Raw genomic sequence first — 24,244 nt, 5'->3', positions numbered from 1 at the left:
AACCTCTGGTCTAACTACAGAGCCACTACTGCCACAACTTTTATCAATCAACTTTGAAAAGACATGTTCATGAAAAATACAGGATGTCTGCATTTGCCTACAATTCCCTTATCCCTGCATGCCTATTAATTGGAAATTTAACTCTAGTACACAGCCTAAAACTAAAATACATGATAGCATATGTAAACAAAAATGCGCTTTAAAAAGAGTACTTTAAGCACTGCTATAGGAGAACCATTCATGGTTCAATAAGAACAGTTTGAAATAGAGATGTGAGGCGTTTAAGGAACATTGGCATTGCTCCAAGAGCCATTTATAGCACCTCTGTCACCTTTTTCTATGAACCGATTGCAAAAAAAGTCTACCAGAAATGCCAAAAGCAAGTGACACCATTGTCCAAAATGTGAACAGTATGTCACCTATCTTTAGGGGAGAAGTGAACGAGTATGTGAAGTGACAGTCGGCTTTTCCACTGGCTCTTTGGAGGCAAGATCTGCCTAGACCATTTAAGACACGCAAGGCTAAAATTAGTCACATTACATAAAACAGGCTTCCTCTTCTAGGTTTGATCAGCTTGTGGTGACACTGGATTCATATTTAAAGATCTGTTTTAAAAGTTGCAAAGCATTTAGAGAATACTAAATAAAATTGAAGCTAAAGGGCACATTTAAAATGAAGGCAAAACTACAGTGGCTGCCAATCATATCTAAAGTCAACATACAGGTCATAGGTTATGGCCATCGTTTTGGTTTAATGTCAAGCTGGTCAATTGTGATTGAGAGGATTAGGATGTCCCTCTTTTTTTGAACTACTGTGCATTAAATAGTACTACTGCTTTATCACAGCCTCACTTACTTATCCCATTACAGCACGCGCAGTTGACCATTACAGCGATAGCATAAAGCACACAATCCAAATTCAGCTAATTTAGCTCAGTCCAACTCAGTCAACTATTTGAAACATTCAACCAAATTACAGAGTTTACAACCAAACCATTGTTATGTCACTGTCCATTGGATATTTTGATTGTTCTTGATTACACAAAGCAAGACTGAGATACTCACACAGTACCCAAAAAAGATGGCAGCTAAGCCAGTGCAGTCAGCCAGAGCAGCTCCCAACACCTCCAGCGACACTCGTTTTGTTCCAAAGGCCCTCCAGCATTACTTCACATCACACTGGCTCAAATACTAGCATAATTCCCAAGCAATATTCTTTCACTTCGATAAAAAAAAGTAATTTGACGTTCAGTGTGTAGTCCCGCAGCGCAGTGCTCATCAGAGGAAAAGGCTCGCTAAATGATTAGCGCAGGAAAGCCTCTTGCTTAATCTAATTAGGCAACCTGTGGCCGCTTCTGCATCTCCAGCACAGTCCACAAAGTCCAGGGGCAGTGCCAATGCAGTATATTGCACACGTACAAACTATGTTTGTACATATCACAGCTAAACAGTTTGTTCATTATCATCAACAGGTTGGCGTGCAATACAAATGAAAATAAAGCTATATGTACAATCCAAAATGCAAAAAGCTGGAACCCTGTGTAAAATAAAATGTAAATAAAAACAGAAGGCAATTATCTGCAAATCTCATAGACCCATGTTTTATTCACAATAGAAAATAGAACACATGAGATGTTAAATGTGAGACCATCTTACCATTTAACCATTTTAGGAAACATTTTTTAGAACTTCATGGCATCTAAGAAAAAGGTTAAAGCTGCATTGTGCAAAAAGGACACCACATGTCAACACAATTCATAAATGTCACTCTCTTCTATAGGTAAAAGTTCATTTACATTTTTTTTTTCACTTAAGTTCATGTCTTTTATAAAATGGTAAAATGTCTTACTTTCGTCATCTGTTTGGTTCTTCTGTAAATAAAATGTGGGTCTAAGATTTGCAAATTATTGCATTAAGTTTTTTTTTTTTTTTTTTTACATTTATTTGTGTACAAAGCTTTGCAAAGATAAATTTGTTGTACAAACATGTCCTTGCCAATTTAAGTAATTACTAGGTGCACCCTAAATGTTCTTTGCAGTAGTAATATGCTGCCGTTTACTCATATTTTGTGTATGTGAAGTGGCCTTAGTACATATTGTATGTACATAGAATCAAATAGACAAACTCATTCTGCCATAACCAAAGTTCAGCTGTTAATAGTTGCAGCCAGGCAACAGTTTAGGGTGCGTGAGTTTCTGATCCATGTGCAAGAAGGTTTTCGCTTGAGGTATTTCCAGGAAGCACAAATAGTACAGCTATTAGGTTCTCTGGTGGAACAGAAAATCTCTCTCTTATAAAACAAAACTAAAAGAATATGGCATGCTCTTAAATATAAAAGGTGCAATAAAGCGTTCTCCACGTGATGCCACTGAACATAATTTTTGGTTTCATGAAGAATAAATGTTTGTAATAGTTAGAAGTGTGTATGAAGAACCTTCCTCAAACTATTGAGTTTACAAACATTATTTTTATTAAACCAAAAAATGTTCTTTTATGGCATCACAATGGCTCAGGGACCAGATTAGCACAATATCCTAGTTATCCCAACTCTTAAAGCCAATGTGAATTTAGAAAAATAATAATTTACCACACCAATAGCAGTTCTGTTTCTGTCAGTTCTATAGAAAACAAGCCAAAATTTTGTACGTGTCAACAGTAAAAGTGAAGTTCATGTATTTTATCACAAAATGAGTCATTTACATCAAATTACAGTACCTAAGCTCAGGTAAAGACTTAAATAAAAGTGAAACAGTTTTAAACTGTATTCAGTCACAGCCCATAGCATAAATTAAATACAAGAGTGCTGACTGAGTCAGAATAAAAATACAAATACAACAGAGGCAAGCATGTCTAAATACACTAAATGTTAGCTGGCTGGCTAACAACTAATTAGATCACACTGGCCATTTAATGCTAACATTGGACTTACTGCAAAAAAAACTGCAATTAACTTTGTACAGAATGTGTGTTAATGTGTCCAACAGCACTCCACATAATCAATAATAGATAATAAATCATATGATTTGCAGTCAAACTGTCAGGCAGCTAGTTACTCAGCTACTCCATGTAACAGAAATGGTCCTGTGGAAGGTCTTTTCCAGCCAAGACTGTCAATCACTTTCTACAAGTAACCCACCTCCTTACAATAGAGCAGAGTACAATTATAAAAACTAATTTCTGTGAGGGGAAAAAATTGTCATTATTAGCACAGAAACATACGTGTTAGAATTAGATCCATGAGATGGACAGATGGTTTTCAAGAGAATGTTTATAAGTAAGATTATATTTATAAGTTTTGTGATTGAAACATATGGGATGGGTGAAATCTGTGGTCATTTCACTTCTGAGAGAACCTGCACTGTCAGTGCTTTTCTGCAGTACAGTTTTCTACTGGACTGTTTCTGAGTGAAACAGTATCAGGGAAGGCCCTTAAGCTAGCTGAGTGTTTTCTCTTGATAATCATTGTGAATGGAGGGAAGTGGGGGAGGTACTATTACATAATTGGTTAATAGTAATGTCCAAATGTGCATTATCAGAAATCCAATGATTGTTTTGTTGGAAGTTGATTTTATTTAAGCTGCCACTTTTCGTTTCAAAGAGTAAAAAAAAAAGTAAAATAATTATCACTAGCCACTAAAGGAAATTACAGTGTACCCTAACCTAAAACCATCTTACACATGGCATGGGCCGATTTAGGATAGTCAATTCACCTACAACAATCGGTAACATAGAGGAAGCACACATGCACACAGGAAGATCAAATTGTGTAATTTATGTGGTTTCTATTTTTTTTAAGTAGCACATCCTCTTTATATAGATGTACACTTTTCATATTATTTATATGTACTGAGCATCCATTCTCTTATTTACTCTTCTTCACTGAGCAGCAGCTGTTTATAATTCATGGTACCGTTCCTGCATATGCTTCCCTAAAAGTTCAATGGCTCTGAGCAAATCACCAAAATGTCAAAAGTGGCAACATTTGCAGCAGAGTGATAGCTCTGGGTTAACTAGCCGCCCATGTGTCACAGCAGTGGCATATTAAAAAGACAACATCTATCTGAGCCTTGATGACTAGCTGGTTCATGTCCTTCAGTTTAAAGGTGAGAGTGCGCATTACCCAACAACACAGATCTGCGAGGGATGATAAGTGACCCTTAGAAACATCTTTCCAAACATACTAGCAAACTGTTCATCACAACATCTCCAATTGTCTGTACATCCCATTCACTAATCATCTAACAACTGTTTCTGAGTCTGTTTCACTTGATAGATTGTGTTTCTGCAGTGCCAGTCAGGACAGAACATAAAACAACTGCAGGGGACACACTTACACATGCACGCTCACACACACAGCAAAATCAAAAATCATATGACCCATACTTAATGCGGTTTCTTTTCGCTGACTCACAAAACATGACATGTAGCAAACTGGACAGCGCATCCATGGGGATGAGGATAAAAATACTAACATGACGAAAGCTTAAAAGGTCAAGATGCTTCCCACTACATACACACTAGCCTGGTCTGGTCTAACTATAATCCAAATTAACTGCAAATTGTTGCTTTCCTTTTTTAACCCTAATGCATACATGTAATTATAATCAGTTTACTTTACCCTCCCCCAATGTTTGCTCTGTTCAGCGCTGTTGGGTTTAATTCTTTACAAATTAAGAACCTTTAAATGTGTAAATAAAGCATCACCTTTTTAGCACATTTATTTTTAATAGTGAAATCTGAACATATCTAAAGATCATTTCCCGCACTTTTCTAGAACAATATTATACACTCTCAAAACACAAAGCTAACTGTAAATGTGTGGTACCCTCAAATATACGTCTTCAGCACATTTTAGTAAGGAACATAATTAGATCATAATCCAATGCAATGCACTTCATTTCATTTCCTCCTGAATATATTTATCACCAGATATTTAAAATTAACTGTAACATGTACGCAATTTTAAAGCAAATGGTGGTAAATTTGGAATGAGTGTCACAAATATATGCATTTAATGTATACTTAATATTATATAAATTGTAAGTTAACCATTGTCACATTGCATTTGGACTGATGTAGGATAATTTTGTTATACAGCCCCTGAACTCTAAAATAGCGATTCAGGGAACAGGAGAAATGCAGGCTTCGTAGGCGTTTTTAAATCCAGCTAGGCTAGCATGTCTCCCCACATGTACCAGAGATGACGTAAGCACAAAAGGCCAGAGTAGTTTTGGATTATATTAAGCCAAAAGATTCAAATATGAGGAGGCTGAATTTTATCCAAATAATAAAACAGCAAAACTGTTTGACTGCAAAACGTTTTAGACGTACAAACTAGCACTGTATCATTGGGCTATGGTTATAAACATTGGTGAGCTAAACCTACTGCTGTATCTTTCAAACAAAGGGCCAGACGACCCCTCCAGATAGCCTTGGTGTGATTTATGGTGCTGTTTAACCTCCACACACACCGGTCAAACATCACTACAAAAGTGGTGGCTACACTGATACAGTGTAAAATGTAAAATACAGCACAGACCTAAAACAAATAACACTTCAAGCTTAACCAGTGGACATTGTGATGATGCTTAGTGCCGTTTAGGTGCTCACAATATCTTAATTAAAACCCTTACACCCAAAGTCAGCTTTATTTTTTAATAAATAATGATGAATACACTGAAAAGCTGTAGGCCTCAGCTAATCTTTATGCAGTAATGAGAAAGAATTTGCAGGTTTAAGTTAAAAATAAAGTGTAGCGCATATGTAATTATCTCACAGGACTAACTTGGCACCTTCTGTCGTCTGCTCTTCACACCTCTGCTGATGCTGAGAGGAACAGACTGCGCCTGCGCGACAGGTCAGCTAAAGTCAAACCCCTGGAAAATAACGAGGGAACAAGACGCTCCTACAAATGTCAAGAAAAAAATAAAAAAGAGCTAAAAATGTTTATTTTATAGTCAAATCACATAACGCTATGCTATATTGTGCTGGCTAAATGGTTTATAATGCGCATATCCACGTTTTTTTATTACTGTTGTTTTTTAAAAATAATAAATCAGGATGCGCAGCTTAATCCGAGCACAGCAAATAACAGAAACTGTAATCTGAATATAGCTAACAAATTTACAAACGCTGCCTGCCCTGGATTAGAGCATTGCTTTTGTTCTGTTTTCTGAGGAGTAATGTTAGCTACCTTACCTGCATTTCATTGGAAAACATGTTGCTGTCCCTAAATGAGATTTAGCAAAACACGTTGTATGCTTTATATATTTATATTGGACGTTGTTTGAAGTAAAAAAAAAAAGGATTCACAGACTGGTTAATATTTCAAATAACTCCACGGCGTTTAACACGTGGGAGTGATGAGTACAAACATGAGTAAGTTCGACCATATTCTATGGAACAGAGGTTTTCCTGACTTATTAAAACACAGAAAAGATTAAACGATGCATGTTCGATAAATATATACTTAAACGTTACAAATAAACCGTCAAAATTAACCGACAAACGTGATTTCTACTCACTTTTAGCCACGGATAGTTATCTCCTGTCCTCTTGTCATCACTTTACCCATCTGCGCTCTACAACTCCATCTGGAAAGCCCCGCCCCCACCGGCGAGCGTTGACGCAATGAGGCGGGACTTTGGGATTTTACTCGCCTTCTGATTGGCTCGCCCCTCTCGCAGGTACAGGTGTCACCCTGTGGAGAAGCAGCTGGCATCGTTAACAAGACCAGTGCAATCTAATTACTGCAAAATAAGAGCAGATACAGCAGCGTTGATGCTCAGAGTCAGTTGTGAAGTTTGCATCAAGTAAGTCATTAAAGTAATTTGTTCTGTTCAGCATGTAAGCATATTACTGCTCTCATCTCCTGATCACCCATGAGAACGAAGACACATCACAACACTCGATTGCTTCCTCCTACCATTTGTACAATATTTATTTCTTCCAAAAATTTCATCATGTGCTTATGAGGGATCAGGGGAAATAAGGAGACGGCTTACGCAGAGGTCCAAGGCCCCGTCTGTTCCGAGCTTGTGGGCAATAAAAGGAAATGTTGTGAATCTGCGTCAGGACTATTTGTTTCTCTTTTCTGGGAATCCCTGCCGATATCAAAGGTCATGTCTGGTCCAACAAAGCAGAGTAATCTCCAAATCTTCTTAGGCACATATCATACAGTATATTGAAGGGAGGAGTTTTCCATGCATTGAGCTAATCAAGGCCTATGATTGTTTTGCTCATTAGCCAGAATGTTTGCCTGGTCTAGTAGTATTTGAGCTGAAGTTATCACTAAACTGGTTTCTGAAAGAAGCACCAAATCATAACAGGTGTCTTATATATATTTTTATGTTGTCTTGTCTTAATATATACAGTAATAAAACAGTGGATGATTTCTAAAGAAAAAAAATAAAATATTTTTTTTCTGTTTACCAATAAATTACCAATCTTCTGGTACAAAAACCCAAAATAAAATTATAAATGTAGCTCAGAAAATAAAATACAATAAAAATGAAACCTATTATGCCTTTGATGCTCTATTCAACGTCCAGATTTCCACTGAGATTCTTATTTAAATCTAAATACATGTGCAAATACAACGAACCAAAGCAAAGTAACAGTTCAGATTAACAAAAGCAAAGCTCATCAGTCATAATCCACTTCAGCTGAACCTCGGGTCTGTTTTACTGTCTATTCCACTGTCAAACTGTGCTCCAGGTAAACTGTGTGTAAAGCATGCTCTCAGTAGTTAAATCAGTGTGTGCCTTTAACACACATGCTGTGCATGCGCCCCTTGCTTGTGTGTGTGATCATGAGTGGAAACTGATGTGCTGTTGTGCCGCTGTTGTCTCACGCACTGGCACGCGAGGCGCTTAACTCCACTGCTCTGTCTCAGGGATGGTAGAGAGCATGACCTCTCTTAAACAGGATTAGCTATAAATAGTGCTGCCTATCCGCTCGGCTGCAGCGTGGCCGCAGCTCAGCTGCTGACTCTGATCCTCGCTCTGTGGCCTGTGGGGCCAAAACCACTTCCCACCTAGCCCTCCATAGCCTGACGGACTGACCACTCCCACTACCTGGATCAAGGCCCCCAGCTCCACCCCACTCCACCATCTTTTTGTTTTTTAAACTCCTGTTAATTGGCAGAATTCTAAGAAATGCAATTTTTACACAACAGTGAACAGCAATAATAACCCCCATTACAATGTAATGTACAAGATTGGGAGAAAAAGATGTATTTGCTTTTTCTTAATAAATATACAGTATATATACTGTATTATGAAACCAGCCACCAGGGGGGCATGAGTGTAAATGCAATAATATTAAACTTACCTGGGAAATACAGTATGATCAGATTGATTTGTTGCTTTAATGGCTTGTAGATTTATGCATTGAGCTGTCAGTGATGTAACAGCTACATGTAGGCAATCCTAGCAGAAAGAAATATAATGCATGCAGTGCTTTATTTTATTTTATTTTTTTATTCACCCAGCGTTAATCCATATAAATTCAGTATGTCCTTTTTATAACTTTGTACATATGTTTTCATAGGGGGTAGGTAGGCTAAGGTTTAATCTTGCAACTTAAAACCTACTCCTATTCTTTTATTGCCATTTTCTATTCAGTTTTTGTCCCCTTCGCTCTCTGGTTGTTCTGGTCTTTATTGTTTTTTTATTCTTTGCAGACCTTAGGGTCCTTGCAGTGATTTGCACTAATTACCAAAACAATAAACACCAAAGAGGAGACTTTACACAAATATGATGATTTATGTAAGGATATTACAATACTAGAGAGAGTTTATTGGGAAAATGAAAAAAAGCTTGAGTACACTGTTGGTCTGCTTCTAGCCTGGATACTAAATGGGATAGGTTGGGCATGGAGGCATACAAGTTCCATACTAACACATTTGCCCCAAAAATGGTGCAGCTGGGCCTGTAGATCCTGCACACTTGTAGGTTGCCAAAACTGGGGTTCCAGCATGATTGGCAAGAATTCTGGCTACCACGTAGGGCAAGGAGGTGTTCCAATCTGGAAGAGACAATCCTAGGAGACCCTTGCTGTGTGTGAGAGAGTATTATCCTGCTAAAAGGAGAGGCCACACGTTACCATGCTGCTGAACTGTTAATGTCCTCCATATCACTACTTTGAGCAACTGACTCTTGTATAGGTTGGTTTCCTAGATCATCAACAGCACTTGGTGCACTGTGTAGCACCTAAGCATCTTAAGATCCCAAACAGAACCTGGATTCGTTGCTAAAGACAATGTGGTGCCAGAATGTAGCAGTCCAGGTCTCTAATTAACGAAACCACAGCGAACAAATGGGATGAAAGCAACTTTACGCCAGTGTAGAGTTTGGCACGATTTTTGGAAAGTCCTTCCAGGGATTTTGGAATTCGTTTCTAAATAACAAATATGGGTAAACTGCCTTTTGTGGTTACAGATCTAGAAGTAAGAAGAGGATGAAGCACGTGACCTACAATGGGAAACTGAGCCTAAAAATGAGCAAACATGCACAATTTCTTCTTCCACTCCTAAACTGACTCCTCAGTCCCCTCTCTGATCTGGGCCACACCCTCCTAAATCACCATCATGATGACGAGTGAAGTCACAGACACACCCATATGTGTGCATATGTGTATGCTGGTGTAACCATATGGTGTCAAATGACATCAAACACCCAGAGCATAGAGAATTTAACATTCACACAATCAACCACATGCACAAATGCTCTCTCTCTCTCACACAAACACTGGATTACAGTGGAGACAAACACTCCAAAAAACACACACAGACACACAGGAACACAGTCATACACACACACACAAACACATACAAACTCACATCACGGGATTACCAGCATAGAGCCACACAGACGTAGCAAGATTACTGAGACACATAAACACAAACACACTCACACACAGAGGAGGAGATTAGATGGAAACACACTTGCACAGAGCAAGATTACTGTGTGAACTGCACAGAGGCAGCGGCACTCCTTCTGCTGGAATCACCAGCATATCCATTAATAAAATTAGATTGGACCGGATGAGATTGCACTTCATTATCCAAAGTCCGTCTTTATTTCCATAAGCAAATAGAAATGCTTAGGGAATTTGCAAACCAATGAGATTAGGATAATAATACACTATAACCACCATTCCATATCTCAGCATGCTTTACAATTCACAAATTAGAGTAGATAGATAGATAGATAGATAGATAGATAGATAGATACATAGATAGATAGATAGATAGATACATAGATAGATAGATGTATCAGCACTCACTGTCCCAGACACTGTTCCATTCAATCTCTTTTTACACATTCTCTTTCAAACCCACATATAGAACAGAACAGGAGACACCCCCCCCCCCTTCACTGTGACACATACCCACAGAAAATTGCGTGCAACACACACACACACACACAGTGACACAAAATAACCTCACTAATCTTCTTCTCAATGGCTTAAAGCAGCTGAAGAAGCTTAATAATTGAAGAGGAAAACAGCAGCAGTGCTTTTAAGGACATATGCACACAGATTAGCCCCTAAAACGAACAGCCTGATGAAGAAGAGAAAATAGAACATGGAAATAATTATTACATTTTTACAAATGGCAAAACGTAGATCAAAACGTAAAATAGTAAAAAATTTACAATTATATAATTATATAACAATTTACATAAAATACAAAAGATAAACATTTTACACAGATTGTAAACAATTATCAGCTAATACTAATATGAGTTCAGTATTATTGTGCATTCCTAAGTATCATCCTTATTTAAGCCTTCATTTGACTTCATTTTGAGCACCTGATTAGAGATAAGTGGTATCTCCTCTATAGCTTGACCTCTTAATTGTATATTCATTAGCAGCAGTAAAAATCCTACTTCATTATTTATAGTAACAAGACATGAAGTCAAGTAGTTCAGTTAGTCTAAAACTTAATTTAAAATGTTGGTATTAATTATAGAACCGGAAAAGGTAGGCTTAACCCAATCTATTGGTTTACTTCATTATTGCATATGCATATGGCATTTGAAATTAAATTAACAGATATTAATGTTGGTTTTATTGCGTTAAATATCCAAGACCCACTTGTGGGTCCAGACCTCAATGTATTTGCCTAAAAATGTAAAACATGAATAATAAGATTTAGGATACTGATTTACTGTCAAGGGGAAACATTGTGATACAACCCGAGTAGGATGGGTTCCTCTGACTGAGTCTTGGTTCCTTCCAAGGTTTCTTCCTCTTAAAGGGAGTTTTTCCTTGCCGCTATGTCACCATAAAATTGGCATCTCTGTGGTGCTGCTCATAAGAGGCATGGACCTGTTTTTCCTGTAAAGCGGCTTTGTGACAACCTTTGTTGTAAAAAGTGCTATAGAAATAAAATTGAATTGAATTGAATAACTGCACAGCCAGTTTGCTTTTTATGAGATTATAAATATAACTTGTATAACTTGACTATAAATATAACTTGTAAACTATATCAGAAAAGGTTGGATGGATGATCACAAGCCATCAAACCAAGCTAAACTACTATTTTTTGCACCAGGAGTGACAGAAAGTTATCCAAAAGCAGTGTGGATAACTGGAGAACATGCCATGACGCATGAAATCTGTGATTAAAAAAACAGGGTAATTCCACCAAATATTTATTTATGTACACTTAAAACTTTATGAATATGAACTTATTTTCTTTGCATTATTCGAGGTCTGAAAACTATGCATCTTTTTTGGTATTTCAGCCATTTCTCATTTTCTGCAAATAAATGCGCTATATGACAATATTTCTATTTGTAATTTGGGAGAAATGTCTGTAGTTTATAGAATAAAACAACAATGTTCCTTTTACTCAAACATATAACATTACCTATAAATAGCAAAATCAGAAAAACTGATTTAGAAACTGAGGTGGTCTCTTATTTTTTCCAGAGCTGTATATTTATATCACTACATTACACAATTGTCCGTTTGCATTAAGCAGCTAAATAAGTTGTCATATTTATTCAATTAATATAATTACTTGACTACAAAACTCGTGTACACGTAAAAACGACTCTTGAACACGACGGCGCAAATTTTCGAAGAGCGCTTTAACGCTGCATGTGGTGTGTTGAACGCTGCACGGCTAGGGCACTCGCTAGGCTGGCTTTGTTATAGGCGGAGAGAGGACGACGCCATTTTCGCTCTAGTGGAATAACTAGCTTATGCGCACTCTTTTCAAGAGCCCTAGCTCGATGTATTTTTCTTAATGGTTAAATAATCACCGATAAATCATGAGCAGCTCTTCATATACGTATAAACGTAAGTGGTCGTGACTGTGCTGTTCTCCTGACTGAGTAAAGATTAGCAGTATGAGGTTCAGCACTGTTGGAATATCCTAGCTTGCTAACTAGCCTCTCTCTCGCTCTCTCTTTCCTGTGCTATGTAGTGACTGAGGAGGACATCAAGAGCCTGATTCGCCTGAGAACGACGAACGCGGCCCTCTTTACCAGAAGGAGAAATGCAGCCAAAGCAGCCTGGAGGTACAGCCCAGCCAGCTCAAGCCTGATAGTTATCATTATTATTATCATGCTGCATAATGAGGACTAAGTTTTGTTTTGCTTTTAGTGCCATTCTAAGGGAGTTGGGGCTGGAAGATAAGGTAACAGTTGACCAGATTGCCAAGAAATGGGAAAACTTAAAGATGAAGTACAAGGTTAGGCTCCTACTGATTTCTACTCATTTATAATATAAATCTATATCAAACCAATATCAGATATAATATAGCTTTACTGTATTGTTCAAATGAACACATCCTAACAAATCAAATAAACATAATTATGAAAGCCAATTTCTGCCACTTGAAAAAAAATAAGGGTCCTCCAATAAGTCATAATTATGAGATGGTAAATCATATGATGTTATCTCATAATTATTACCTTGAATAAAAAAATAATGAACTAGTATCTAATGATTAAGTGTCTTAAAATAATTCCCATCACTTAGTGTCTTATGACTTAGTATTTCAAAATAATTATTAAGTATCTCAATTATGACTTAGTATCTCAAAATAATGGTTTTAGTGTTTCATAATTATGACTTAGTATTTCAAAAATAATGACTTAGTATTTCAAAATAATGACTTAGTGTCTCATAATTATGACTTAGTATCTCATGACTTAGTATCTCAAAATAATGATATAGTATCTCAATTATGATTTCGTGTCTCACAATAATGACTAAGTATTTCAATTATGACTTAGTATCTCAAAATAATGATTTTAGTGTTTCATAATTATGACTTAGTATCTCAAAATAATGACTTAGTATTTCAAAATAATGACATAATATCTCATAATTATGACTTAGTATTTCATGACTTAGAATCTCATAATAATGACTGAGCATCTCATAATTATGATTTAGTGGAGGACCCTTATTTTTTCCAAGTGGTGGAAACAGGCCTCCATACATATCATCCCTTTAAACCAACACTGCTTCTATTTCAAGGAAATCAAATTTCCTCCACCTGGCATGGAGGAGGTGGCGAAGGCATCCCACTGGAGATGGTTTAAACCACTGGACGAAGCCTTAAAGGAGGAGATGAATGAGACAAACTACCGTCCAATGACTTCATCAGTGAGTGATGAAGACTCTGGACCCCAGGCCAGCAAAAGAATATGTCAGGTGAAAGTAGGAGGCGACATCTTAGAACTGTTGGTGGATGATGAAGGAATATCTGGGGTGACCGACGCTGGGTCGACTGTATTGAACCAAGAGAGACTCCTGGGAAATGAGACGCCTACACATCTGTCCAGCCTGGATATTGAGAAGATCAAACTGAGCAGAGAACGTCAGATTCTGGAGAAGGAGCACACAGAGCTGGACAGAGAGAGGCTGATGTTGGAGAGAGAAAAGGATCTGGCGGAGAAGGAAAAGATGATTCTGCAGAGAGACAGGGCACAGGTAGAGAAAGACAGGGCTGCAGTGGACAGAGACCGAGCAGCTCTGGACCAGGACAGAGCCCGGCTGGAAAAAGACAGGGCTGCGCTAGAGAGGGACAAGGCAGCGCTAGTGAGAGACAGGGAGAACCTGAATGCCACGCTTGAAGAGAAGAATACCCCACTTGATACTCCACGTGAGAAGAACAGAGAGAAATTAATCTTCTTAATTGAAAGATTAATTGATAAGTTTTAAACATAAAGTTTGGTCAGTTCGGTTGGTCAAACCGGTTACTTTCAAATCATTTTCTCTGCAGGCCTTTTTCACAAAGTTGTTTTTTTTTTCATTAAAAGCCAAGACTTGAAGCGGTAAACTAAATAAATAACTGAATAATTGTTTGGTAATATAGACTTCTGTTGCATTAAAATTGTTGTGCTAGTACAGAAGCATTTTTTGTGAGTTTCTGTAAAGCAACAAAAATGTGTTCCAGTCTGATTCAGTCTAATTTGACTGAACTTGGACTTTTTTTCTCCTTTGTGATATGGTGTGTCATTCACCGTACAATTTTTGCATTTAGTTTTGGCTCTATTTTTAATTGCATGGTAAAACCACAACAAGGATTTTTGACTGTTTGATATTGTCACAAAGTTAAACTAGTGTATTTTTTGTGTAATGTAACATTTTAATGTTAAACAGATGAACAAAAATAGTTTGAAATCATGAAAATGACATTATTCCTGTTAAGTTCGTTATATTTGAAATACAAGGTTTTGATCAGGCAGTGATGGTATATGTGACAAAATAAATGACAAATAGATGCCTTCTTGACTTTCTTTTTTTTTTGTTAAATAAATATATTGTGGAGATAATGAGATATTGTCTAAATGCTTATTATTTGTTGGTTTTTGCAACAATGTGGAAAAAAGCAAATAAAAGATATTCTCATGTATACAATTGTTGTGGTCCATCTTACCTCAAAACCAGAAATATTGAAATCACAAGTTTCTTTTGGTGTCCCACACTTAACAATAAAACATGTTATGGTGACCAATGTTTATAATAATAAAAACAATAATCAACAGTAAAAACAGTACAAGATTAATGGAGGGGTGTGAAAATATGTAAAATTAAATAATAATCAAAGTAAGAGAAATGATTATTAAAATATGAAATAAAGGAAAGAAGATTAAAAATGTATGTCAAATAGGTATGAATATAACCTAAATAAAATTAAATATATTTAAACGTAACAATTCATACTTAAAAAAGTCAGATCTATATAAATGTTTTTATCTCTAAAACTTTAACATTTATTGATAAAAGTACAATATAAATATATTTGAATTAAACTGCTTGAAGAACAATTCTTTTTTAATTTATCAGTGTTTTTTCATCGACACACCAAATAAAATACTAAAGGCACATGCAGATCCGCTGCAGGTCATTCTGTATAGTGAACTAGATTTTCTCTAAAGAAAGAGATTTTAATCTTGTAGTTTTGTTAGTGGTTTTAAACCTGCTGTTGCACTTTTTCTCACCAGCTTTATAGGAAGCTCTAACATGCTCATTTAGCTCCCCAGTCCAAAATTACAGAAAATAAAAAATAAAGACATAAGGTTAGGAGCGGATAGGTTTCTCTAATATATTTATATATAATATATTGTTTAGTATTTACTGTAGTTTAAACCCTGGCTTTAATCATAGCACCTCTAGAGAGAAGAATACCCACACAGGATTTAGGGTTTATTCATATGTCCACCAGATGGCGCTCCCAAATGTGAATCCAAAATTAATTGGTTCCAATGGAGCAAATATGCAAGTTTATAATTGTGTTAAAAAAATACTGATTTTATCCGCACATAAAATATCAAATGTTTCAGCACCGCCAACATACTTTTTAAAGATTGTAAACTCCAAAGCCTTTAAAAACGGAGCTCACAGTAGCAGAAAAGCTGTAGTGCGTATACTGCCTAAAACATTTACTGTAGAATATTTTACAAATATATGTTAATTTTCTTAACTTTTTAAAATTAAAATACATCATTATACCTTTAAAAAATTGCTCGACAAGTTTAGCTTCATTGACCACATTTATCTTGGACTCGCGGCTCCCTCTAGCGGTAAACTAAACATTTCCAATTTCCTTTAAATGATCTAAATGAGCCTCTTTGAACTCACTCTCCTCAGGTGACCTTTTACAGAGGTTGGGTTTCACACATTTCCAACTCCTGCAGGATCTCGGTGATGTGTTCAGATAAGTTTCAGTGGTATCACCTGACATTTCTCACTCCTCAACTCACTCTCTATCTCTTGATGAGCAGTATGGCATCCTGCATGTCTTGTTTTGGCAGATCAAATTATTTTCTATGATCCTTCACACGTCCAGCCCAGCTGCATTAACTGTAGTTACATAGTTGATGACCAAGGTCTGGTAATATCTATAAAATACCTGGAGCTTTATTAAATATTTAAATGGTAAATTGGCAAAAGTCTTTTAGTAAACCATCCTGTTTCCAAACTTGATGGTTTGTCAGTAACTCTGAAACATTAATTTGGCAAAAGAGTGGACTGCATACACCACAGAGGGGTCACTGACTGTACAGAGTGTTTTTATATTACAGTGTTTTAAATTGTGCTTAAATTACATTGTCACACTTTGTAGACACCAGCTCTACATTGTTTAAACATGAATAAACATTTTCCTGAGCTGCTGCTGTAAATATTAATATAAGAAACTTATGTATGAAATGTAATAGAATTTTTAATACACTGCATTCTTTTATGATTTTTTGCATTAATGCAGCTTACCTGTGAGAGCACACACCCAGACTGGAGGGCTGGAATGCACCTTTGTGTTATCATTAACCATTCCAATAGTACTTAAACACACTGCTACCATTGTGCTGTTCTCATTATTAGTCTCTTGTCAGCTATAACTTATCCCCTGCCAGTTTATTGACATATTTCAGGTTTATTTAATCACCATGGTAATACATACATTTATACATTTATTTATTTATTTTAAATTATACCCCATTTTCTCCCCAACTTGGATGGCCCATTACGAAGGACCTGTTAATGTGAACTCTCCTCATCACTAGCCATGCCCCTGAAACTAGGTGGGTGAAGTGAAGAGTCAACCACCAGGAGAACACTAAACAACAATGGTGAACATTACAGGGCAACAATGAGGAAGCTTCTGCTCTTTAAAAAGAGCATTGCTGCACTTCAAACCTGCAATTTCCTAAAGCCCACAGGCAACAGTCTAGAAGGCAAGTGGAGCAATGATTTGTGGACAACAAATAGATATTTTTGATTTAAAAAAGAGTCATATGATTAAAGAAATCAAATTTAAAATAAAAAATAAATCCCATCTGTGAAATATGGCCTGTTGGCATGTTTTGCTGCATATGGGCCATCATTTATGGAACAATGGTTTCTGAATTGTACCAGCAAATCCTAAAGTAAAATGTCAGGACATCTGTACATGAGCTAAATCGGTGGTCATGCAGCAAAAAAAATACCTAAATCACACAAGCTGTTCTACTGAAGAATGGTAGAATAACAGAGTAAAGTTAATGTTTTCATTTGTTTTAATGTATTTGTACATAGAAATTTACTAATTTGTAACACTTACTGAGTTGATTTAATATTGGCAAATTCACTGTGTACACTCTTTAAAAACACACAATATGTACAATATGTAACACTTTTTGTTACAGGCAGGTACTTTATGGATAAAAGATGCAATCATGATGAGTAACACCGTAGATATCTAGAGGCTTTTGTTTAGAAGAACTGGTTTAGGAGAACTAAAACAGGTTTATCAAGTTACACAAGTAACCTAAACAGTTTGTCCATGAAGAAAAATCAGGAGTGGCAGGAGTGAGCTCAGTGAGCTCAGTGAGGAATGAACGACTGAAGAAGAAAACTAGATTTTATGTTTTCTGAAGCTTAATAACCTTCTCAATCATCCACTGTGTTGAGCTGAACAGATAAATTCCATCACCTCAGGGAGCAGAATCTGGACACAGCAGTGTGATGTATAGACACAGAGGTTAGTTAAACATACTCAAACATTCTCTTGTGCTGAATTAATATTTTTGGCTGAGTCTAGGAGATTTATGATTAACTTTTTATTTCTAGTGGGGCCCTACGTGGTACACACGAGGCAGCCAAACTATAGTAAGTTATATCCTAAGCTCATGGAAAGGAAAGGAACCTATTTCATGGATGTATTCATTAAAAAATGTTTGAAGGAAAAAGCTTGTACATTCTGCCTGAACATTTCTTTAGGATTAAAGTAAAAGAATAAGGTCTAAAAAAGTGTGGTGTGGTGCTTGAAAGAAAACCTTATCACTTATCACTTCATCAATACCAGTGCACTGGCCTAAACTAGATAAGACAATCTTGATATATATCTTGATATCTCTATACTTTTAATGGTAGATGTATTCTTACATGGAGAGACAGAATATTAAAAAGAAAATCCAGAAAATAAATCTAAGGAATATATATTAATTGATTTGTATTTCATGGAGTGAAATAAGTATTTGATCCCTTAGTATTCATTAGCAGTTCTGGCTTTTACAGACCAGTTAGACACTCCCAATCAACTTGTTACCTGACCTGAAGCCACCTGTTCTCACCAATCACTTGTGTGAAAAACACCTGTCCACAGAATCAGACAGATCACACAGATTTCAAGTCTCCAACATGGGTAAAACCAAAGAGCTGTCACAGGACCTCAGAGTCAGAATTGTTGACCTTCACAAAGCTGGAATGGGCTACAAAAAGATTAGGAAGGTGTTGGATGTGAAAGTAACAACTATTGGTGCAATTATCAGAAAGTTTAAAGAGTATAACATGACAATCAACAGACCTCGCCCCGGTGCTCCAAAGAAGATTTCGCCTCGTGGGGTGGCAATGATGCTGAGAACGGTCAGAAATCGTCCTGCAACCACTCGGCAGGAGTTAGCAAATGACCTGAAGGCAGCTGGGACCACAGTTTGCAAGGAAACAATTGGCAACACTTTGCGCAACAATGGATTCACATCCTGCAGTGCCCGAAAGGTACCCCTGCTGAAGAGAGCACATGTGGAGGCGCGCCTCAAGTATGCCAATGATCATTTGAAAGATGAACCAAGTTATTGGGAGAAGGTTTTGTGGTCAGACGAGACCAAAATTGAACTTTTTGGCCTCAACTCCACCCGCCATGTGTGGAGGAAGAAAAATGCTGCCTATGACCCCAAGAACACTGTGCCCACCGTCAAGCATGGAGGTGGAAGCATAATGTTTTGGGGGTGTTTCTCTGCCAAGGGTACAGGGCTACTTCACCGCATCACTGGGAAGATGGATGGAGCCATGTACCGCACAATCCTGAGGGACAACCTCCTCCCCTCTGCAAGGGATCTGAAAATGGGCCGTGGTTGGGTCTTCCAACATGATAACGACCCTAAACATACAGCAAAGGATTGGCTCAAGAAAAATCACATTAAGGTCATGGAGTGGCCCAGCCAGTCGCCAGACCTCAATCCGATCGAAAATCTATGGAGGGAGCTGAAGGTAAGAGTTGCCAAGCGACAGCCCACCAACCTTCATGATTTAGAGAGGATCTGCAAAGAAGAGTGGGCCAAAATTCCCCCTGGTGTGTGTGCTAAACTTGTGGTTAACTACAACAAACGTCTCACCGCTGGGCTTGCAAACAAAGGCTTTGCCACTAAGTATTGAGTGTGTTTGGCAAGAGGGATCAAATACTTATTTTCCTCATTGAAATACAAATTAATTAAAATATATTCTTTAAAATTATATTCTGGATTTTTGTCTTGATATTCTGTCTCTCCATGTTAGAATATATCTACCATTAAAAGTGCAGAAGGATAGTGTCTTTATTAGTGGGCAAACAAAGAAAATCAGCAAGGGATCAAATACTTCTTGGACTCACTGTATATATATATATATATATATATATATATATATATATATATATATATATATATATATATATATATATATATATATATATATATAATGAGGCTGTAAGTGTTTTACTTTATAAAACATTTTCTTATTTTTACAGGAATTCAACGATGGTTTGTACTGGTTTTTATCCTGGTGCTAGCAATACTTGTATGTGTCAAGATCTTTAAATATACAGAAATTACAGTGGACAACCTATTCAGTGAGTATTAAAGCTCCCTAATTGTTCATTTTTAATTGTACTGTTTATGCTAAATATACATACAAATACACTTTCATTTGCATTTTAGGTTTTGAACATGAAAAACTTGATCGTGAAATGTCCGTCTTAGCCGAAACCTCCAGTAAGAATTAAATACCTAATTATATTAAATACTATCTAACAGTATAAACAAAATACATAAAACAGTCATTATCAGCTGTGACAGTAGCATAAAAGTTTTGGAATTTAAGTTTTGTGTGTGTGTGTGTGCGTGTGTGTGTGTGTGTTCAGTTGTCAGAGCGCCGCAGAATCAGTGTAGTCTCGTGCAGACATGTCCTGATGAACACTTTCCCTTTAAGATTGCCACTGGAGCAGCAAATGTCATAGGTCCAAAGATCTGTTTTAATGGACAGGTGTAAGTTGTATTGGTTATTTGTTGTTATTAGTTGATATTTTTTAAGTATCATTGCTAAAATCTTGAAAATGCTTTTGAGTCGAGTGTTTACAGTCAATGTCCTTTTCAGTTTAATGGGTGGACAGACAAAACCTTGGGGACATGGACTTAATATTGCAGTTGTCAATGGTAAGTAAACCTGCCAAATAATAAAATGAAAGAATGCATTAATGAATCATGAAGAAAAGTTTTTTTAAAAAGCCTCAAAAACATTATGGGTTGGAGATATTCCTAGTCGCAAAATTTATTTTTAATGGGAAGTTTCTAATCAAAATGCTCTGTAGTCCAAGCATAGGCTTAATCCTTCTTCATGAATCTGCCCCTATATGACAAAGATAAACTTGGATATTGCATATTATCATATTGTGTATTTCTCAACCCCAAATTTGTTTACTGTTTATTCCCATCTGGAGTTTAGACCTTCTTGACCATAGTCTATAATCTCCTGTTTATTGAGAAGCAGGCAGTTAGAGCTGTTAGACCTGGGAATGTACATGTAAATGTTTGTGACATATTAATTCACTCAGAACTGTAATTTTATGTAATGTAATTTTACGAGTTCCACAAAGGTCTAAGTGCCTGCCTATCAGGAGTAAGGAAATTTGTGAGTTTAAATGACAGCAAGGGCTTAGCGGAACATTGTTAAAAGCCTCCCTGTCTGTGGTGTAAGTATTAAGTATTATAGCAGCAGCTATTTCAATCAATCATTTTAGAGCAGCATTATGTAGCAGTTTCACATAAAAATAATCAGTGTCTTGGATTAACTTAAGTTAAATTAAAGTGTTTTTAATATACCCTACCAGTCAAAATGCTTCTTTTGCTTTAGATGGCTGTTCTGTATCTCTCAGCTTGTAAAATGCATGTTTAAAGTTTGATATTTAGGAACAGTAAATGACAATTCTCACATAATACTACTTTAAAATGTATTGTTGAACAAACTGAGTAATTGGGTTAATTACAGAAATGCTCTGTAATAAATTACTACATAATTTAAAGTTGGCCTAACAATTTTACTGTGTATGTTTGTATATGTTTTCAGGCATTACTGGTCAACTTATTGATGCTGATTCCTTTGACATGTGGAGTGATGGTATATAATATATCAATAAGTGCTCCATTATTACTCCATTATTACACTAATTACTTTACTTATTTTACAATGTCACACTATATGAATATACTAATACTGCTTTTGCATATAGCATTTCTGTATTTTAAAAAGCAATGTTTTGATCATACAAATAAATTTATGCTATTTGTGTATTAATTTCATTTATTCTGTTAAACTCCTTATTTTCCAGATGTTAAGCCACTTGTAGAATATCTCACATCCATTAAAATTGGCTCTCTTGTGCTGATAGCGTCCTGTGATGATCCAGCAACAAGGTCCAATATTTTACTGACACTTCTGACACATTTCATGCCTACTTTGTTAAATGCATCACCCAATTCAGTCTTACTCAGCCCTGTTCTTGTTATAGTTATAATAATTCGGAGTTGCTTGGTTGTTAATTACATCACAGGCTTAACGATGATGCAAGGACACTAATAAGTCAACTTGGCAGCTCACAGATTTCAAACCTGAGCTTCAGAGATAACTGGATCTTTGTGGGAGGAAAAGGAATCAACACTTTAAAGCCGTTGGAGAAGGTAATGTCACACTGCTTCTGGCAATGTCTTATTTCCTCTGTAATATTTTAAACAAACATTTCAATAACAGGAGAATGTACATTGATCAGCCATTACATTATAATCACTTGTTCAGTATTGTGTGCCACCAAAACAGCTTTACAATGTCAAGACATAGACCTCTGTTGGTATCCTGTGGTATCTGACACCAAGAAGTTACCTGCAGATCCTCTATGTTCTATAAGTTTTGATGTGGGGCCTAAATTGATTGCACCAATAAGCTTTGGGCACCCAAGACTGCTTCATTCACTAGTTGACCTTCTATTAGGCACCTACTCCAGTAACTGAAGTAGACTTTACACAAAGCACTAAAGCATTACTGCGAAGATTTGGGTGCATTTAAACAAAAAAGCATTAGTAAATTCAAGTACTGATTAAATGTTTTGTATCCCAAACATACCTACAGCTTATCCAAAAGTTACTGATTGGAGGCCCATCACTACAGTTTTACTGCTCCACAGATCCAATTCCCAAAGAGGGCCTTATATCTCTGTACCTGACACTTAAAATTGCACATTGTGACATAGGCTCAGTTTATTAACGTGAAAGTGTGCCTGAATATTGTTGGACATTTGAGTTGGAGTATTTGATTAAATGATTCAGTAATGTAGCATAATGCTAATTTTCTCTTTCTTTCAGTATATAAAAAATGACAAAACAGTGAACCTCTATGGAGACTGGCCAGAGATGCTGGAGATGGAGGGCTGTATCCCACGAAAACAAGAGTAACCTGAACCTGGACAGAATCAAACCAGCGTCACACTCATCCATCCCAGCCATGCATGAGACCAATTTGAATTTCCTCAGAAACCCTGATTTTACGTGTGACCATAGTTCTTACCAAACTTTGCTGATGTTAACCAGCTTAACCAGCTTGAGCTAGCCAGTTTTTTTCAGCAGAGATGTTATATGACATGCGTTGCAAAAAACATAGTGTTTTGATAATAATGTTTAAATTATACCTATTGCCTTATTTTAGTAAACTTACTGTTTAAAAAATTATTAACAGTCTGTTAAAACTCTTTGTTTCTCATTGTTATTTATGTTTCTATTTGACATTACTTAAAGGGCCTGTACTTAAGGGTTTTTTTTTCATTTAGGGCTTAATGCAGCAAATCAACCAAAGCAGCACATTCACATGTATTTTCTTTAAAGACTAAAACTGAATTTTTAATAAAATTTAAAACAGAGCAGAAAATCAGAGCTAAGCTTGTTTGTGTATCGTCATCACACAAAAAACTTTATGTTACCACAATGGTAGCTTACAGGATAAGTAGAAAACCTTTCAGAGAACATATTAAAGTAAACATAATTAAAAATATCCCCTTAGTTTAATAAATGTTTCCTGACTGCGGAGAAAGATGGCGCTGCTGTAGGTGCATCGTGTTGGTGTAGCTCTGCAAGGTAAAGCTTCAAACCGAACTTACAATGCAACTTTAATGTTGAAGAGCTTTCCGTTCTTGAGCTGGTAATCCTGCTGCCACAGAGGAATGGGTTTACTCGCTACCTAATGCACTTTAATTAGTTTTAACTTCAGCGGAAAAAGTTACCAGGGCTCTTGATCCCACTCTTAGTGTGCTGAAGAGGAGGAAAAAAAAAAAAAAAAAAACATGTCGGAGGAAAACATTCGCGAAGTAATGCACTCTTATGCCAGAAAATCCTTAGTCACTGCTCTTGATAACAGTGAAACAGAACCGATGGAAACACCTCTTACGCCAGAAACTCCGAAGCATGCAGCAAAGAAGTCAAAAAAAGGAGAGACAGCCAAGTTGGCAGAATCCATCCCAAACTCTCATCTGCTCACGGTAATGGAGAGAATTGAAAAAATGCAAATCGAGTCCCTCAGTCGACTGCAGTCTCTCGAGACGACGGTCAAAGAAAATACGGCTTCCATTAGAAGTATAGTAGAGACTCTTGAATTCTTGGGGAAACAAGTGGATGAGGTGTCTACCACGGTCCAAACGCTGAAAAGAAAAGTGGAAATGC

General features: G+C 36.6%; 3 protein-coding genes across 7 annotated transcripts in view; 2 read left to right on the top strand and 1 right to left on the bottom strand.

Moving 5' to 3' along the window:
• The window catches only part of atp2b1b (ATPase plasma membrane Ca2+ transporting 1b), a 28,341-nt gene extending 21,685 nt beyond the window's left edge, over positions 1–6,656 (bottom strand). For 2 of the 4 annotated variants that reach the window (XM_049483809.1, XM_049483810.1), the window contains exon 1: positions 5,776–5,794. The gene's annotated coding sequence lies outside the window, so the exon portion shown is untranslated. Of the gene's footprint in view, positions 1–1,064; positions 1,282–5,775; positions 5,795–6,523 lie in introns of those variants that run through there. The other 2 variants (XM_022684118.2, XM_007238086.4) reach the window with 2 other exon arrangements.
• A 5,502-nt stretch (positions 6,657–12,158) lies between these two features.
• zgc:171459 (Myb_DNA-bind_4 domain-containing protein) lies at positions 12,159–14,888 on the top strand. Its single transcript, XM_007238076.4, has 4 exons — positions 12,159–12,314; positions 12,442–12,535; positions 12,621–12,708; positions 13,503–14,888. Exons 1-4 carry the CDS (start codon positions 12,287–12,289, stop codon positions 14,187–14,189), a joined length of 897 nt encoding a protein of 298 aa, XP_007238138.1. The 5' UTR covers positions 12,159–12,286; the 3' UTR covers positions 14,190–14,888.
• Positions 14,889–17,786: 2,898 nt separating this feature from the next.
• On the top strand, positions 17,787–23,278 carry zgc:101783 (ILEI_FAM3C domain-containing protein). Of its 2 annotated transcripts, XM_022684127.2 has the most exons (10): positions 17,787–17,991; positions 18,081–18,119; positions 20,014–20,115; positions 20,204–20,257; positions 20,407–20,530; positions 20,640–20,698; positions 21,609–21,659; positions 21,871–21,955; positions 22,093–22,219; positions 22,898–23,278. In XM_022684127.2, exons 1-10 carry the CDS (start codon positions 17,976–17,978, stop codon positions 22,985–22,987), a joined length of 747 nt encoding a protein of 248 aa, XP_022539848.2. In that variant the 5' UTR covers positions 17,787–17,975; the 3' UTR covers positions 22,988–23,278. The 2 variants fall into 2 exon arrangements, with proteins under 2 accessions (XP_022539848.2, XP_007238137.3); XM_007238075.4 differs by lacking the exon at positions 18,081–18,119 and having other exon boundaries at positions 17,788–17,991.
• The last annotated feature ends 966 nt before the right edge of the window (positions 23,279–24,244 follow it).

Source organism: Astyanax mexicanus, chromosome 10 (assembly GCF_023375975.1).
Source record: "Astyanax mexicanus isolate ESR-SI-001 chromosome 10, AstMex3_surface, whole genome shotgun sequence".
NCBI classification, from domain to species: Eukaryota; Metazoa; Chordata; class Actinopteri; order Characiformes; family Acestrorhamphidae; genus Astyanax; species Astyanax mexicanus.
The sequence above is the reverse complement of the archived record's forward strand: the minus strand, read 5'-3'. Positions and strand labels throughout refer to the sequence as shown.